At 35.0% G+C, this 12,817-nt stretch overlaps 1 protein-coding gene across 3 annotated transcripts in view; it reads right to left on the bottom strand.

Moving 5' to 3' along the window:
- The window catches only part of NCK1 (NCK adaptor protein 1), a 74,216-nt gene continuing 61,399 nt past the window's right edge, over nucleotides 1–12,817 (bottom strand). For all 3 annotated transcript variants that reach the window (XM_033131812.1, XM_033131813.1, XM_033131814.1), the window contains 2 exons: nucleotides 2,752–3,464; nucleotides 1–685 (listed from right to left, as the gene is read on the bottom strand). In XM_033131812.1, the coding sequence (XP_032987703.1) occupies nucleotides 491–685; nucleotides 2,752–3,464 (908 nt within the window). In that variant the 3' untranslated portion in view covers nucleotides 1–490. The remainder of the gene's footprint in view (nucleotides 686–2,751; nucleotides 3,465–12,817) is intronic.

The raw sequence follows: 12,817 nt of genomic DNA, 5'->3' as shown, positions 1-12,817 counted from the left end.
TAATTTCTAATTTTCCATTTATTATTGCTATTTAGTCACAGAAAAGATTAACACTCTCCAAGAAATTTATTTTAGCATATGCCATATGATATAATAATTTTATATGAAGAGAAACCACCGAGGAAGTAACTAATATGGTGTCCTTACAAGGAAATAAAGGAAAGGCAATAAAGAAATTCTTCCATATAAAGACTTTTGATCTGCATCATTTTTTCCAAAATATAAAACCTTAATATTAGAAGCAAAGAGAAAAACAACAAAAGAAACAATAAAACAGAAGACCAAGGATAAGGAATTGCTCTATGCAGATGTTTTGCATATGTAGTATATATGTATGGACTGAGTTACAATAAAAATACTTATTATAGTCAATTCTCATATAGAGTTAGAAATAGCAATATCCAATCTAGCACGACTGGACTGACATTTTCTCAGTCTTCAATTACATGATGAATTAGAGCTGTGCAGCAGTCATTTCTGGTCAGCAGTATCATGATAAATGCTTGATAAGATATAATTTTTCTCCTTGTTCACTTGTAAAAATTGGTGCCTTTTTGTAATGTTCTACAAGTTCTTCCATGGTGCTGAATTTACGCTGCCCAATGCAGTAGACAGTCTCTTTTAGTTGGACTTTAAAATGCTTGTTTTTCCCTTGTGCTTTTAGTGACACTGAGAAATCATTTGGCTAAAAGAGAAAAAACATGTAGTGTGAACATTTTGAAAGACATCTATTAGCATTTTAATATTAAACTAATAGCTAAAATATGAGCACTCACTAAGTACTAGGCACTATGCTAAACTATTTACATAGATTACCTGCTTTACGCCTCAAAACCAATTTTTACAGATAAGAAAATTGAGGCTGAAGGAAGCTAAGTTGTCCAGGATCCATCTAGTTAACAGCAGATCCAGGATTCAAACCCAAGCAGTCAGACTCCAAAGTCACTTAACTAATATGTTCTACCTAATACCCACAACAAATCCTTTATTTTAACATCTGAAGCACAAGAGCTATCTTCTGTCCAGTCAGATTACTGGAGAAACACATGAGAAAGTCCAAAACATCCATCCTTTTTCAATTAGTAGCTAACAGCAGCTGTCTTACAGAGTAGCTGAGATAATATTCTGAATTCTCAAAGATGGACACAAAAATGAGAATCAACGTAAATTTAGGAGAGGGCATAAACTCAAATGCCTACAAGGGGCAAAATGGAAATGAAACAAGTGACAGAGTAGATAGACAAAAGATACTACAGTCACTCTTTCCTATCATCAACTACCCACTCTTCCTGAGGGATTATGTACAGGCCCCAGGCTAAAGGCGGGGGCCACTTAGCTGTGATTGCAGGAATAAGGGCTCAATGATGACAGGATTTTCTATTTTAAAAGGGAATCTGATTCCTGAATTTTTATAATAAATCTCCCAATATTTAAATACTGATAGTAAATTCATGTTTAAAAAACATTGTACAGGTCAAACAAAATATGCCTGAGATTTTTACTTTAAAGATTCTACTGCTAAAATTAATGGTATATTTTGGCTAATATACTCAATATCTACAAGAAAATACATAGTATTCTGCAATTAAGCTACTTCATTAATTAGGCTTTTTCTAACCTAATTTTTTTTTGAGTAATCTGTTTCAACCAGAAGCTTCCTTTTATACAGTTATTGCCAAAGTTTCAAACAGTGGACTTCTTGGAAACATCCCATACTTACGGTTACTTCACCACCCACTCCAAGGTCACTCCCTTCCTAACCCCTCTGCTCACTGCTTGTCTTTGAAAGCAGGGCCAGGTCAGGCATCTAACAGAAAACCAATCCAACCACTCTTCCCTGTCACTAACCATCTGCTCTTCCTGAAGAGTTAGGTACAGGCTCCATTTCCTGAAATTCATATTGGCAGTTCAATTAATCTCAGTCTCTCCTCTTTCCTTTACACATAACACACACCCCAACATGTACCACTTTAGATTTTTATCTCTTTTGACCTTTTGTACAATCACATATTCACTTTCGTACACCTACATACAAAGCCAATACTAATCATGATCAGAAAAGTGGAAACATAGTGGTATCTTTCCTTTATTAAGGAAAAATAAAGGCCATTTTTAAGGGAAATGAGTATCAAATTCTAATATCCTAGACAATACCCAAAAAAAGCCCACATAACTATTTTCTTATTTAATTTTTATGGTTTTATAGTTTTGTTTTACTAGTATTAGAATAAAATTTTTTATTGCAAATGCATTTTAAATATCATGATTGTTAAATTTGAGGTACATAGTAAAAGTGAATTCCAACTTCCAAACAACAAATTTATGAAGAAACTTAAATACCACTTTTTAAAATTTAGAGATTTTCTTTATCATAAGGACAACAGTGCATCCAATATGCATTTTAAGAAATGTTTTCCCAGTTTTGTCTACTATATTGTTCTACTCTCAATGAAGAAGCCAGTTAAATGTTCTCCATTTTTCAGCTGAATGTAAAAAATATTTCAGGAATGCAAAACCAACAGAACTAGACAAAGCCAAACAATCCAGTGTAGTATACCTGCTAGGACTATATTTTATTCAAAATAAATACAGTTGGAATGAACACTGACTTTAGCTTCAGAACATTTATGCTTATGTTCCCGCTTACTACCTGGCTAATTTCAGGGAAGCTACTTCATGTCTCCAATCTTCTATTTTATTTTTTTTAATACCCAGAGCTCTATTTTCATTTACCTTTGAAAACCAACTTACCGAAGATTCACTATCACGAATGAGGAAATCACCTTCATGCCCTCTTTCATTTAATGCCATTTCTGCTTGATGCCTGGTGACTTTCCCATAATACCAAGGATTGCCAGCGAACTTTCCAGTGCGTGAAGGCCTAATGTAATCACACTGTGGAGGTGATGGTTCCAAACCTGAGGTTAATGGATTATTCTGCATAATGGTAACATAGTTTTTTGGCACCAGACCAACCATTCCATTGATCTTCCTGCATTTCCACCACTCAGGGTCATTTTCAGGTTTTTCAATAACATCCATTACGTCTCCTTTCTCAAAATTAAGTTCTTCATCATTGGACGAGCTGAATGGGTAAAGAGCCTGAACCACATGCAACACTTGCCCAGTATTTAGGTTATTGACGACTGCTGCTAATTTCTCTGACAGAGAACCCACATGGTCACCCAAAGGACTGTCACCTTCCTCAGTTACATAGTTTGATGGGAACCATCCAACTTGTCCATTGTAGCTACCCCGCCACCACCCATCACTGCATTTCTCCATGACGATCACCTTCGTCCCTTTTATCAATGATAATTCATCCTCTCTCTCTGCCATGTAGTTAAATTTCACATACGCAGGCATGTTGAGGTCATAGAGACGTTCTCCTGGGTCAACAAAGCTATCATCAGCAGGAGATGCAGAATCTGGAACACTATGTTTTCTTTTCACTTTTCCAATGCCTGTTTAAATAAAAAGGGGTAATGAGAAGACAAAACAATGATATCCAAAAAACCACCAATCTATTCATTATTCAAAAGAGATCTTCAACTCTCTTTTAATCTTTTAAATTTAGATAATAAATGTCTTTTTTACATCTCTATGACTTATTTATTTTAACAATTTGCACTTTTGATCACCCCCTTCACAAATTCTCTTTCCATAACCAAACACTTAACTGTAGTTATTATATGAAAGTTTACCTTCTCATCTTTTTTTTTTGTCAAAGGCCCTGAAATAACTGCATAACGTAATTATACAGTTGTTGTGAATTAATAAATTTTCTTTTAAATGTAAATGTAGATTATTTCTCTCATGTCTACAATAAGTACATAAAGGCTCCACCAAACCCATATTCTTCTTGTCTTACTTTTTAACCTAGAGTCTACAATTAGCTGTACAGAAATAAAACACTAACTTAAATTACAACTTGATATGCAATATAAATTGTAGTTATGTCTGGGTGACCCTACCATTTGCTTTCTTAGTTCCAAGACCCAGGTTGCTCTATTTACCTCTTATGTTTACTTTAAAATATTATTTACTTGTTTGCCTCCCCTCACTCCATTCACATGTAAACTCCAAAAGGGCAGGGATTTTGTTTACTTTGTTCATGGATATCATCCCAAAGATCTCACATAGTAGATGCCTAATATATATTTATTGAAAGAAATGAGAAAATGACCAAATTGTACTATTGTCACAAATGTATGCTACATCAACTTCACTCAGGCATTTTCACTGCAGGCTCATTTCTTAGCACATGACGGTGTTCCACTTTTACGGAGAAAACTGAGGCATTCCTTGGTAAAATTTCTCAAATACCTTCTCACTCTCTCAAAACTTTCTCCTTACCTTCACTCTTTTTCTTCACCCAAGTTTCTAACCACTGATCCTTCTGGGTTCTAGATACCATCTTTCCTGCCTCTTTTGGGATTCTTGGCCATCCTTTTTTCCTTCCTACTCAGTACCTTCTATTATTTTTAAAAACACACTCAGATTGCTTCCATTCCAAAATAGTTACTTCAACTCTGCTACTCCTTTTAAACTATGCCATTATTTAAAAAGTTGTCTTCCTTTTATCCTTCAACCTTTTCACCACTCACTCACTCCTAACTCCTTATATAATCTAGTCATCTATGTCTACTATTGTACTAAAACTACTCAATTAAAACCATTCTTATGAAACTGTCATTTCTTTACTGCCAAATCAGTACCTTTTAGAGTACTCAGTCTTTTTAAACTCCATGCAGCAACCAAAATCACAGATTACTTTCTCCATCAATTTCTCCTTTACCTTCCCTGAGAATCTCTTGTTTTCCCTACTGATCTGTTTAAATATTCTTGGGGTCTCGTCTGGGCTCTTCTAAACCTTGTTGTAAAATTGCATTGTATCTGTTTACTTGTCTATCTCCTTAATAAGAGAATGAGCTTCCTGGGGGGGAAAAACTGGATCTTATTACCTTGTATAAGCTTAGCAGTACATACACTAGTAGTAGGAACAAAATGAATGAATGCTGAATGAATAAATGAATGATTCCTCAGTTGAAAGTGTTTCCCAAGATGCCATACTTGGATTTCCCCTTTATTTCAAAGAAATCATACACTTTCATTTTCTATACCTTCCATACAGAGGGTTCTAAGGTCCCTATGCAGCTCTTAAGCTCTTTCTGGAATTCAAGCACTACAATTCCAATCGTCACTAGAAATCTACATAGTGTACCATCAGCACCTCAAATACAAACACCTACATCAAAATTCCATAAATCAACTCCCTCCCTCCTAATTTCCTTAATTCTGGTTAACGGTATCACCATCCTAAAAAAAATCCCCACACTAAAGATTTCTGCAGAATAGAGAACTCTAGGCCTCCATCTCTCCAAAAAAGTAATTAATGAGCTGGCAAATATTGTCAGAACCAACTTTTGCAGAACTCTGGAATCTATTTAAAAACTTATAAAAACTAGGGCAAGGCTTAGTGAAGAAGCTGCCGCTTTGTAGTAAGAGAACGTTGTAGCATTTTAAGCTACCTGCCTACCATCTCTTACGTCCCAAATCAACAGTGTCTGTGAGGACAGCAACCTGCACTCCTAATGCTAGAAGAAGTAACACAAATCTTATCGACAAAGAACTGTGATTGTGGGTTTCAACCTATCTGGCAGCAACCTGAAGGACCAGCACAATGGCTTGCCTTGATTTCGCCCAACTCGGAGCATTCCAAGGCTAGAGTGTCTTTTGCTAAAATCATTTAATTGATGCAATGGCTTGGGCAAGGGACAATAATTGGGACAAGGAGTACACATATTGAAAACCATGGGAAGGAAGAGTTTGGGATAGGATATATGTGGGGTAATAAGGGCTTTAAGAAAAACTCCTGTGTATACCAGAGAATCAAGAATGCCATACACATAGCTAGGGCAGGACACATGCTCAGGAAAGGCCCAAGAAGACCCTAAGATTTCATCTATGGTTGACCTTAGGATTCTGAAGAAGCAGTAAGTGACATCTAAGGGAGAGTTATAAATAGCCTGGTTAAGTGCTGAAAAGAGTTATCATTTTTCTTTGTGGTTCCAGGTACTTAAGCAAACTCAAAACACTAGCTGACCAATAAGCAAACAGAACAGATTTCAGTGGCCACACATGACAAAGAATACAGATTTTACAAGAATAGTTTGGAAAAGTCATTAAACAAGCAAAATAACAACCTACAATAAAAAGCAACAACAAACAGAATCTGCAGAATCTGGAGGGGAAAAACTATCAATAAAAAATTCTATATCCATCAAAACTGTTCTTCAAAACTGAAGAAGAAATTAAGACACTATCAGATAAACAAAAACTGAAGGAGTGTCTGTCACACTAGACCTGTGCTATAAGAAATGCTAAAGAGTCTTCCAGGCTGAAATGAAAAGACACTAAATAGTAACTTGAAGTCAAATGAAGAAATAAAGAACTGCGGGGAAGATGTTAGGAAAATTTGCCTTCATTGGCTGATACAGCTTCATTGTTTTATGCTGTCTGTTTCTCCCGTATGCGGTGATGATAGTTCCCTCATGAGGTGATTGTTAGGTTTCTCCCTCATGTAAGGTGATGGTTAGCTTTTTGTTCCCTCACAGGAAGTACTGTTGTTTTTTTCCCTCATGTAAGGTGATGGCTAGCTTAGGGTTAAGAAAAATTATTCCCATCCACTCAATCTCAGCTTCAGCCCCAACAGGAGAGATATGGGATGATGTTGCTTTCTGTCTGTTTCCTCCTTCCCCAGCATCAGCAGATGAGGTGAAGAAGTAACTAAGTTATATCAGAATGACGTGACAGGAACATGCCAGGCTATGGAAGACCTTGGGCCAATGGTCCCAGGCAAGAACAGTAGGTATTGTTTGTCCGAATAAACTGGCCCTCAGCCGGATAAGCAATAATTTTTTTCACAGTAACTGCGGAACCCTCCCGGAACTGACCATTGGGGGGGAGCGACAGGGGGCGGCGGAGGCAGGAACAAGAAACTTGGCTCAAAAGTACATCTGAAGAAATATATAAGACAGACCTCATTTGGCAGCACATTCGTCGTCATTCATCCACTGGTGATTCTTCATCATTCTAGCATTCTTGGGAACTTGCATGCAACAGTGGGAGATGCCTCAGTTTTCCAGCCCCGGACCTTGTGAGGTCTGGCTGGTTCCTGACCTCTCCAGTGTTGTTTCCCCACAGTTTGGTGAGCTTCTTTAGCATAACATTGTTATTAATGTGTAGAGTTTAGTCTTAGCTGCCTTTATTGGGAACTTGTATACAGCTTGTAACTTGCAGTATCAGGGGACACCCACTGTAATAGTTGCTATCCTATAGAATTTATTACTGCTTTTGGATATTCCTTATTAACTTTCTTTGTATATTTAGCCAAGTGATTTTTGTCAATAGTAAATACATATATATATAATATATATATATATATATATATGTATATATGCACTAAAGCCTTTTAAACTTGTGCGTGTGTGTACTCCTGTTTTCCCCACTTCCACAATGGTAAACGTAGCCACATTCATAAATATAAAAGCCACTACTATTACATTTTTGGCTTGTAAGTCTTCTTTTCTTTCCTTTATGATTTAAGATTCAAATGTATGAAACAATAATTTCAAACCGAGGTTAATGGGTGCACAATTTATAAAGATGGAACTGTAAAGAAGCAGAGTTTTATATACTACTGAAGCAAAGTTTGTATTACTTGATTGTTAAAAAGTTAAGATGTTAATTATAATCCCCAGGTGATCACTAAGGAAAAACTAAAAATATATAGAAAAAGAAATGAGAAGGGAAACAAAATTTTAAATCAGAAAAAAAAAATCAATTACAAAAGAAGGGAGTAATAGAGGAATTGAGGGGAAAATGGTATAAGGCACAAAGAAAACAAGTAGCAAAATAACTGACGGCCTTCCTTAACAGTAATTACTTTATACATAGATAGATTAAAATGTTGGATTAAAAGGCAGAGAATGGCAGAATGGATTTAAAAATGTGATTCAACTCTATGCTATCCACAAGACACTCACTTTAGATCCAAAGATTCAAACAGGTTTGAAAGTGAGAGGATGGAAAAAGACATTCCATGAAAACGGCAACCTAAAGAGATCTCAGGTGGCTCTACTGGTATCAGACAACATAGACTTTAAGACAAAAGCTGTTATAGGAGACAAAGAACTTTATTATTTATTATTGAAAGGGTCAGTCCACCAAGAATATGTAACAATTATAAATACAGACACATCAACAGCAGAGCCAGTATAAAGCAAACTGACAGAATTAAAGGGAGAAATTGACAGTTCTCTACAACATAGAGACTTCAATGGCTCACTCTCAGTAATGGGTAGAACTAGACAAAAGATCATTAAAGAAATAGAGGACTTGAAAAATACTATAAGCCAACTAGAGCTAACAGGCATATATAGAACACCGGTAAACAATAGCAGAATACATATTTTTCTCCAGTGCTGCACATGCAACACTTTTCAAGATAAACCATACGTTAGGCCACAAAACAAATCTCAATAAATCTCAAGAGACTGAAATTACATAAAATATCTTCTCTAACCACATGGAATGAAACTAGAAATCAATAACAAAAGAAAAAATGAAAAATTCACAAATATATAGAAATTAATTAACACACTCAACTGATGGGTCAAAAAAGAATACAGATGAAATTGGAAACTACTGAGACAAATTAAAATGAAAACAACATACCAAAACCTACAGGCTGCAGCAAAGCAGCTCTGAACAGGAAAATTTATAGCTCTAAAAGCTTATATTAAAAAAGAATATTGATCTCAATCAATAACCTAACTTTACTTCTTAAGGAACTAGAAAAAGATCAAGCTAACAGAAAGGAAGCTAGCAAGGAAGAAAATAATAAAGATGAGAGCAGAGGTAAACACAAAGAGACTATAAAAACAACAAAGAATCAATGAATCCAAAAGTTGGTCCTTGAAAATATCAGCAAAACTGACAAATCTTTAGCTAGACTGACCAAGAAAAAAACAAAGAAAAAAACTCAAATTAGTAAAATCAGAAATGAAGAAATGGTGGGGACATTACTAGAAACTTTACAGAAATAAAAGAATAAGACAACACTACGAACAACTGTATGCTAAGAAATTAGATCACTTAGATGAAAAGGATAAACTGCTAGAAACCCAAACTACCAAAACTGACAGAAGAAATAGAAAATTTGGACAGACCTGTAACAAATAAAAGATTAAATCACTAATCAAAAAACTTCTCAAACAAAGAAAAGCCCAGGACCAGATAACTCGACTCGTAAATTCTATCAAACATTTCCTTCTCAAACTTCTACAAAAAAGAGGGAATATTTCCTAACTCATTCTGTGAGGCCAGCATTACTCTGATACTAAAGCCAGATACAGACATCACAAGAAAACTGCTAACCAGTGTCCCTGATAAATAGAGATGCAAAAATCCTAAGCAAATAGAAGATTCTCATTATTCATGGTAGTTATGTTCTATATAAAGTCACCATGAATAACTGAATTAGCAAATACTGAACCACTGTACCTACAGCAAGTACAGTGCTAGATTTTCCAAGCTTCTGTTTACAATATTTTTGTCAACCAATCAATACATAATCGTTTTTTATGTGTGTTTCTCTTTAAAGACACTTTAATATAAACTGTTGATTCATTATCATTGAATTCACAGCCACCATCACTATAACTCATCCCTGAGTGAAACTTAACTAATACGTGTATTTTTTCTGTAAGGCAAATCACAGTGTGTTTTTTTAACTTAGTAACACTAGAGAACACTTTAGTCCTATGCTTGGGACCATTTAAACAGCAAAATCATCCACCAAAATCACACACAAAAACCCCCCCAAAAAACCATGGTGCTAAATAAACAGACTGTGAAAAGGACACTTATTTACAGTATGAGAGCTGAAACAAGAGGCAGAGCATTACCTTGTTCAAACTCAGCTGGCAACATGTGCATCAGGCAACTCAAATGTCTTGCCACTCTGCACATGTCTGCAAAAGCACTGCAAGTATCAATTTGGGCCTTACAAATAAATTTTAGCAAGTAGGAAAATTCACAATATGGAGTATGCAGAAAATAAGGATCATCTATACTAGCAAATTAAATAAATATAGCAGCATATTAACAAAATTGTACATCATGACCAAGTGAGATTTGTCCCAGCAATGTAAGGGTGGTTCAACATATGAAAATCAATGTTATACACCATATTAACAAAATAAAGGGGAAAGAAAAAACACATGATCATTGCAACTGATGCAGAAAAAGCACTGGACAATATCTAACACCTTTTCATGACAAAAAGAGTCAGCAAAGTAGGAATAGAAAGGAATTTCCTCAACATAATGAAGGGTATTTATGAAAAACCCAGTGAACATCACACTCCATAGTGAAAAGGCTGCAAGTTTTCCCCCTAAAATCAGGAACAAGACATGGATGCCCTCCTTCACCACTTCTATTCAACACTGGAACTAACAGCCAGAGCAATTAGGCAAGAAAAAGAAATAATTCAAACTGGAAAGAAGTAAAATAATTTTTATTCACAGATGACACGATCTTATATAGAGAAAATCCTAAAGAATCCACAAAAAGTTAGAATAAATGAATTCAGCAAAGTTGCAAGATACAAAATCAAAACTCAAAAATCAGCTGTATTTCTACGCACTAGCAATGAACAACCCGAGAGGAAATTAAGAAAACAAATCCATTTATAAATTATAAGAATACACAGGAAGAAATTTAATCAAGGAGGTACAAGACTTATACACTGCACACTACAAACTATTACTGAAAGAAATTAAAGACCTAAATAAGTGGAAAGACATTCTGTGTTTATAGATTTAAAGACAAGAATTTAGATAGCAATGCTATCCAAAGTGATCCACAGATTGAATGCAATCTTTATCAAAGTTCCAATACCTCTTTTTTGCAGAAATGCAAAAGGTGATCCTAAAATTCATATGGAATTGCAAGGGACCCCAAATGGCCAAAACAATCTTGAAAAAGGAAAATGAAGTTGATGGACTCACACTTCCCAACTTCAAAGCTTACTACAAAGTCACAGTAATCAAAACAGTGTGGTACTGGCATAAAAGGACAGACATAGACCAGTGGAATAGAATTGAGAGTCCTGAAATACACCCATATGTCTATGGACAAAAGATTTTCAACAAGGATACAAAGACCATTTAATAGGAGAAAGAATAGTTTCTTCACAAATGGGGCAGGGACAAATGGATATCCACATGCAGAAGAATGAAGTTGGGACTCCTACTTCACAACACATGTAAAAATTAACACCATGGATCAACGATCCAAATATAAGAATTAAAACTTGAAAAAAAAAAGTTAAACTTTAAAACTCTCAGAGAAAACATTGGGTAAAGTCTTCATGACTTTGGATATAGCAAAGAATTCTTAAGATTTGACAACAAAAGAAAGCAAAAAAAAAAGATAAATGGTACTTTACTAAAATAAAAACGTTTGTGCGAAGGACACTATCAAGAAAGTGAAAAGACAAACTACAGAATTAGGATAACCTACAGAATTAGAAAAGAATTACTTGCAAATCATAATTCTGATAAGGGTACATATCCAGAACATACAAAGAACTCTCAGAACACAACAGAAAGAAAAACATCCTATTTCAAAAATGGGCAAAGGACTTGAATAAACATTTCTCTGATGAAGATATAAAAAAAAATCCTCTTTCAAAATGAGCAAAGAATCTGAATAAACATTTCTCTAATGAAGATATACAAATGCCCACAAAGCATGGGAAAGCTGCTCAACCTCATTAGTCATTAGAAAAACGCAAATCAAAACCATAATGAAATACTACTTCACACCTACCAAAATGTTTCCCCAAAAATAAGACCTAGCTGGACCATCAGCTCTAATGCATCTTTTGGAGCAAAATTAATATACGACCCAGATATTATATTATATCATACTGTATCATATTATATTATATATCGGTCTTATATTAATTTTTGCTCCAAAAGACACATTAAAGCTGATGGTCCGGCTAGGTCTTATTTTCGGGGAAGTAGGATGGCTACAATAAAACCAAAGCACATCAAAAAAAAAAAGAAGAAGAAGAAAAGGAAAATAACGTGTTGGTGAGGATATGGAGAAACTGGAACCCTTCCTACATTGCTGGTCAAAATGTAAAACGGTGAAATTGCTGTGGAAAACAATCTGATGGCTCCGAATCTGTGGAAAACATCTCATGGCTCCTCAAAATGTTAAACACAGAATTACTTTATGATTCAGAAATTCTACTCCTATCTACCCAAATTCTACTCCTATATACCCAAAAAGAACTAAAAAAGGTATTCAAACAAATATTTGTTACACAAATGTTCATGACTTCAGTATTCACAATAAACAAAAGGTAGAAACAACCCAAATGTCCATCAAAGAATGGATAAACAGTGATATATATAATGTAACATTATTCAGCCATACAAGCAATGATGTAATGATACATGCTACAATGTGGATGAACATTAAAAGAGTATGCTAAATGAAAGAAACCAGACACAAAACATCACATATTGTATAGTTCCATTTATATGAAATAGCCAGAATAGGTAAATCTATATAGACAGAAAGATCAGGGCTGCAGGAAGCGGGTAATAGGGACTGCCTGCTTAACAGGAATGGGTTTCCTTTTGAAAATGGATTGGAATTGGATGTGATGGTTGTACATCATTGTTAATGTACCAAATACCACTGAATTATACACTTTAAAATGGTTAATTATATG

The sequence above is a fragment of the Rhinolophus ferrumequinum genome, chromosome 17, assembly GCF_004115265.2.
Source record: "Rhinolophus ferrumequinum isolate MPI-CBG mRhiFer1 chromosome 17, mRhiFer1_v1.p, whole genome shotgun sequence".
Classification (NCBI taxonomy): Eukaryota; Metazoa; Chordata; class Mammalia; order Chiroptera; family Rhinolophidae; genus Rhinolophus; species Rhinolophus ferrumequinum.
This window is presented reverse-complemented; position numbering and strand designations above follow the sequence as displayed.